A 6,643-nucleotide genomic window follows, 5' to 3' on the forward strand; every position below is an offset into this window, starting at 1 on the left:
CGCTACGTCCTCCCAGTGGGGGGCGCCTCACTGGCAAGTGAGCCAGTAGGCTACAACAGCATTGGCAAGCAGTGGGAGGGATGAATTGGCATAACAACATTTGGGAGAAAACTAAAAATAGGTTTTAAAAAAAATCATTTAACTTCACTGTACACAGTGGTCATATCTGGCCCAAAAATCACAACAGACCTGGACAGTCATAGCACCGCCTACTGGTGACAGGAAGTTAAAGTTCCCTACGGAATTTGAGCACCGTTAGGATTCGAGACGGCTGCCGCTTCTCCGGGCTGGGCCTGATCGTCACTGATATCTTCAATCACAGAGACATCCCTGTCACTCTGCCTGGGTTCCGAGAGGTGTAGCCCAATGAAGAGATGATACATAGCTGCCCCCAAAAGTCCACCAGTCATGGGTCCCAACACGGGGACCCAAAACCAGTAATTTCCAGCCGTGAAGACATCCGTCCCCCATCCTGCGCAGAGGGTGAACAGCCGCGGCCCCAGGTCTCGTGCGGGGTTGATGGGGTAGCCGGAGTTGTGGTGCAGGGACACTCCAATGACCAGGACGAGCAAGCTAATGCTCAGGACCTCCAGGAACCTTTTAGAGATCATGTACGCCGGCGGCGCCGAGTGTTTAAAGTCCTTCGGAATACCCATGTTCTTCCTGTCGGTGATGGCCAGGAACAGCATGACCAGGGCACTGGTTGCGCACATCTGCTCGATGAATCCATTTAAAGTGCTGAGATGTGTATTAGGATACGCTGCAAATATAGCTGCCGTTTTCATATCTCCGTGAATGTTCGACTTGAGAGGACCCATAATAGCATCATTATACACCGTGTAGACGCCCAATGCTCCGAAAAAGGCGCCCGAGACTTGTGCAGCCGCATAGAATGGAAACTTCCACAGAGGTAGCCTGCGCATAACCACCATGGGAAGAGTGATGGCGGGGTTCAAATGGCCTCCCGACGTTTCGCGCGCGAGGAACATGCCCATCATGGTTCCCAGGGCGAAGCCCAGGTTGGTGCCCAGGGTGTCCGTGCCGGCCTTCTTGCTCAGCACCGACTGGGCCACGGAGCCACATCCGAAGTAGATCAACATTAACGTCCCCGCAAACTCGGCCAGGACCTCTCTCCACACGCCGTGAACAGGCTGGGGAGCAAACTTCCTCCTGAACTCAGAAAACTTCCTACTGATTGACATCTTACTTCGGTCTGAACATGCGGTTGCATTTACCGTACATTTATACTCCACTTAAGTTATCTTTGATGACGTCACCTGCCGCAAATGCCTGCCATTGGCTGTGGTCAGCAGGAGTTGATTTGGCCTCCGAGCCAATGAGCTTGCAACGTGTAGAGCAGCGGTCCTCAAAGTGGGGTCCGAGGTCCCCCGGGGGTCCTTGATGGGCGTTTCCTGGGGGTCCACGGCTAAATGATTGGTAACTTTGGGTGTGAACAAATGGAACCAATTTGGTTCCATTTGTACACACTCAGAAGTGCCTAATACATAGTAAACTGGAGTAGCAAGGATCTTCTATTGCAGTGGTTCTCAAGCTTTTCTGGCTCAGGGCCCACTTGAAAGTGTTCATGGCCCACCCATCAGATGGGTGAGCTGCGTCCATTTTCAAAGCATGTTTAATTCAATGATCAATCAATCGTGTTCTGGTACTTAAAGCTACTATTTATTGGTAGCTTTATCAGAAAAAAATACCAACATGAAACTGTGAAGGAATGTTTTTAATTTTAATGTCATATTATCATTAAAATATTAACGTTTTGCCAAATATTAGGGGGCCCACTGGTTGAGACCGCCCATCAGAAGCTCTGAATGACGTCAATGTGTAGTTCTGAAACGGATAGTCCCAATCCTGGATTCTGATTGGCTGGTTTCCGTTTAGTAGACGTGATAAAACACACTATAATCTTCTCCTTAGATCAGATTATATCAATCACAGGTGCGTTATTCTTTTCTGCAGTGATCCAGCGTATCTGTAGCTGAACGAGGGAAGGGGAGGGTTTGCAACCCTTGAGTCCCCCTACTGGCAACAGAACAGTTGTACTACATGGTCACCAAATCTTTCCCAAACTTCACAGGTTTGATGAGTCATGGCCTGAAGACATCAAAGGACAACTCTTAAATCACAGTCATAGCACCGCCTACTGGTGACGGGAAGTTAAAGTTCCCTACGGAATTTGAGCACCGTCAGGGTTCGAGACGGCTGCCGCTTCTCCGGGCTGGGCCTGATCGTCACTGATATCTTCAATCACCGAGGGATCCCTGTCACTCTGCCCGGGTTCCAAGAGGTGTAGCCCAATGAAGAGATGATACATAGCTGCCCCCACAAGTCCACCAGTCATGGGTCCCAACACGGGGACCCAAAACCAGTAATTTCCAGCCGTGAAGACTTCCGTCCCCCATCCCGCGCAGAGCGTGAACAGCCGCGGCCCCAGGTCTCGTGCGGGGTTGATGGCGTAGCCGGAGTTGTAGTGCTGGGACACTCCGATGGCCATGACGAGCAAGGCAACGCTCAGGGCCTCCAGGAACCTTTTAGAGATCATGTACGCCGGCTGCGCTGCGTCGTCAAAGTCCTTTGGAACACCCATGTTTTTCCTGTCGGTGATGGCCAGGACCAGCATGACCAGAGCACCGGTTGCGCACATCTGGTCTATGAATCCATTTAGGGTTTTGAGATGTGTATTAATAGGATACGTTGCAAATATGGCTGCTGTTGTTATATTTCCATTAACGTTCCCCTTGGTAAAATCCATAATAGCATCATAATACACTGTGTAGACGCCCACCGCTCCGAAAAAGGCGCCCAAGAATTGTGCAGCGCAATAGAATGGAAACTTCCACAGAGGTAGCCTGCGCATGACCACCATGGGAAGAGTGATGGCGGGGTTCAAATGGGCTCCCGACGTTTCACGCGAGAGGAACATGGCCATCATGGTTCCCAGGGCGAAGCCCAGGTTGATGCTCAGGATGTCCGTGCCGGCACTCTTGCTCAGCACCGACTGGGCCACGGAGCAACATCCGAAGAATATCAACATGAACGTCCCCGCAAACTCGGCCAGGCCCTCTCTGTACACGCCGCGAACAGGCTTGAGAGGATACTTCCTCCTGAACTCAGAAAACTGCTTACTGATTGACATCTTACTTCTTCGGTCTGAACATGCGGTTGCATTTACTGTACTTTTATACTCCACCTAAGTTATCTTTGATGACGTCACCCTGCCGCAAATCCCTGCCATTGGCTGTGGTCTGCCTGGCTGACCACGCAAAGAGTCTCCTTTGTGTCTCCTACCGGAACCGCTGCCTACCGGTCCGCTGGTCATCAGATAATTGGCTTAGGAATGCGACAAAAACAAAACATGAATGAATTTCAAGTCTCTATGGGGTGACTAATCAATAGAAAAAAAGGGAACTATCCCTTTAAAGCCACTATTTATCGGTATCAGAATGCTTACCCCATAATGTTTTTCATTTTAAAGGAGAATTCCGGACAAATTAAGTGTTATCTTTGATGTCTCGTTACTCACCTAACGACTTGAAAAGTGGCGTTCTTTTTTTCCATATATTCCCCTGTCGTCATTTTTTAAACCCCCTCCGTTGTCATAATGGGAGCGCGTGGGTAAGGGAAATTCGTCTATTATAACCGACGCAAAGTTGTTTTTTTCTCTACTAGTATTCATAGTAGAGTCCCATGATAGTCAAACATGCGTTGAAACTATCTGCGAGGCTGCCGTCAATGGCGAACGATTTAACACTGGTTGCTTGTTTCCAGAATTTGGCAACACGAGTTGCCAGGTTCTGGAAGAGGGGGGGGGGGGGGGCAACAGAGCAGGCAACACCAACAACCTAAACAGGCTGGTGAGGAAGGCGGGCTCCGTCGTGGGGACCTCACTGGAGGGGGTCTGCCTCCATCGGGACCTGTCTTGTGCTGCATGTTGTGCCTCGCCCCACGTAAGGTTCATCTCCTGAAGCTCAGCTGTCACGGTTCGTCGCCAGGTGGTTTGGGGTCGACCTTGACTCCTTTTTCCCTACTGGGGTCCATCTCAGTGCAACCTTTGGGATTCGATCCTGGGCCATTCGGAGCACATGTCCCAGCCATCGTAGACAGCGGCGTTTGAGTTCTGACACAGAGGGGGTGGAGGAGGTGGCTAAGGTGCATACAGCGAGGAAGCTGGACCCCCTCCACCTAGATTTGTGACAATTTTTTACTGAGGGACAGTCTTCTCGCGGGTGCCCATTCTTCAGGAAAGCAGAAAAACTAAACAAAATAGACTCTTCACATGCTAGGCTAGAGTATGTTTGACATAAATGTCAAAGCATAAATCAACATGTTAATATGAAATAAATGCTTAAACATGTAGCTAAGATATAAGTTAGAACTAGCAACCGCTAGCATTGCTAACAATTACTCAGTTTCCGCTCAAGCATAGCAAAATCACGGTAATAACCGCCATTTCTACCCGAACATTTTGAAAGGTATCACTAGTCTGTTGGCTTGTGTCTAATGTAAATCTCAAAGAAAGATGTATTAACAATGATATTTTGTTAACGCTGTCATGTACAGGTATCTATGTTAATCCTCCTGGGGCACTAGTTCCAGCAGGGGGCAGTGGTGAATGCTTGGTCTCAGAGAGCATACAGGGAACAAAGACAGTCTTGTAATCAAACGTTGAGCGTGTTGCCAGATTTTGCAGAAATAAGCAACCAGGTCTATGAAAACAAGACCAAAATAATTAAGTGACTATTATAGGCCACATGACCACTTTAAACTAACATACATCGGCTATTTGAAAATAGCCGATCTACAAGCTCACAACAAATAAAAAGCTACCAATATTTATAAGCAACTTTACAGAAAAACAAGTTTGCTTATATTAAGCAGACATGGCAACACCACGAAGCGTTTTTTTCAGACAAACGAGGTGTTTCCCTGTCAGCAATGCATGATGGGATAGGTGATAAAATGTCAGAAAGTGCCCTTTCAGTCCAGTTTTCTCAGCTCGTTGTATCTCTGCAAGGCATCTCTTTGCAAGGCATCACTCTATAAGACATGAGAAAACGAAAATGAAAAAAACCCAAATGACAGTCACTTTGACACGGTGGGTCACATATAGTGGGGCACCTGAGCAAGAGAGGAAATATAACAGATTCACCTCCCCGGGGTGGAACTGTATGAGACTTGGCAGGTCCCTCCTGCCAGTTGCTTTGAGGATTTACAACGAGACACACAATGGTCGCTCTGCCAGGTCTACCGTAACATCATTTGGAATATTATGTACCTTTTGTTCTCCGTTCTCCGTTCTCACCCCCCCCCCCCCCCCCCCCCGCATCGCACTGATTGAAATGGACACTTTTTCTGATTGGCATTGCACTTTGACTTTATTTGTTTTAGGATGGGATACGGTGAGACACTGTAACCTTGTGTTTGTTTTTCTGCATAGTCTAGTGTTTGTTTTTCCTGCATAGTGCATGACAGTTGTATAGGTATATACTATTGTATACTATGCATACGACAGTACTTTCATTCCTTACTCTTTACCTCTTTACCTGTAACTCTGTAACTCTTAACGGCTGTGCTGGGAACAATAAAGGTATCTATCTATCTACCTATCTGCTACAATCCCGTCTAGGGGAATTGTCACTTAAAGTTGGCAAGTGAAGTTTTGTCTTTATTATTGACCTTTTTTATTATTATTTTTTTGGGCGGTGAAACCGCCCCTATATGTGAGGTTTGGACATTTGCACCCCCCCAACCCTGCGCTGTGATTGGCCACCAGTGTACCCCCCTAACCCTGCACCGTGATTGGCCAATCACAGTCTATTCAGGACTGTGATTGGCTAGTGAAACATGACACATGTGCATAGCCCTATAGATAGGACTATGCACTTAAAAAAAACACATTTATGGGTTTTTTTAAGTTCAGGACTGGTTGTACAATGGTTGGTCCACAATATTACTTTTCTTTAAGTGAACTTCCATCACTGTGATGACCACTGTGACCACACCGCCCACTTCACACTGGGTGTGATTTTTTTTTCGTTTTACAATTAGTGAATTTCAAACAGAGCTTTACACAGAATGGATTGGTCTTTAACAAACAGAAGCAATAAAGAAATAAAACAAGCTAAACCTATACTTACTGTTAAACCTCTAACTATCCTAACCTATGTCAAATACAAATTACAATCCTAATCTAATCTAACTGTTCTTATCTATATCAAAAAGGTTTTGTTTACACAAAGCTGGCACTGGTAGTTACAAACAAAGTCCACAACAGGGTTGTCATTGGAATCAATCAATAGGGCATAGCAGTGGCGGCCATTTTATGGTTCCACTCCAAAATAGTCAATGCATTTTTCCCATTGACATTTCCAAAAATATTTATATCAATTATTTTAAGCCTAGAATCAAGCCATCCAGGCTTTTTTGAAAACGGCAAAACAAAGGGTATTTATTAAACATAGTATAGTATATCATATAATTAAATATAAAATAAAACTTTTTTGTGGTCATGATTATGGTCATGATTCACCAGGACCCCGGATGGCTTGATTCTAGGCTTAAATGAATTGAATATAAATATTTTTGGAAATGTCAATGGGAAAATGCATTGACTATTTTGGAGTGGAAC

The 6,643-nt window shown here is 46.3% G+C and overlaps 2 protein-coding genes across 2 annotated transcripts; both read right to left on the reverse strand.

Moving 5' to 3' along the window:
- Window positions 1-236: 236 nt before the first annotated feature.
- Window positions 237-1,202, reverse strand: LOC308090917 (aquaporin-3-like; the record flags this gene model as incomplete). Its single annotated transcript, XM_080436191.1, has 1 exon — window positions 237-1,202. One exon carries the CDS (start codon window positions 1,200-1,202, stop codon window positions 237-239), a length of 966 nt encoding a protein of 321 aa, XP_080292317.1.
- A 980-nt stretch (window positions 1,203-2,182) lies between these two features.
- LOC308090918 (aquaporin-3-like) lies at window positions 2,183-3,151 on the reverse strand (the record flags this gene model as incomplete). Its single annotated transcript, XM_080436192.1, has 1 exon — window positions 2,183-3,151. One exon carries the CDS (start codon window positions 3,149-3,151, stop codon window positions 2,183-2,185), a length of 969 nt encoding a protein of 322 aa, XP_080292318.1.
- Between the last annotated feature and the right edge of the window lie 3,492 nt (window positions 3,152-6,643).

The sequence above is a fragment of the Gymnoscopelus braueri genome (genome assembly GCF_963280865.1).
Source record: "Gymnoscopelus braueri genome assembly, chromosome: 8".
Lineage (NCBI taxonomy): Eukaryota > Metazoa > Chordata > Actinopteri > Myctophiformes > Myctophidae > Gymnoscopelus > Gymnoscopelus braueri.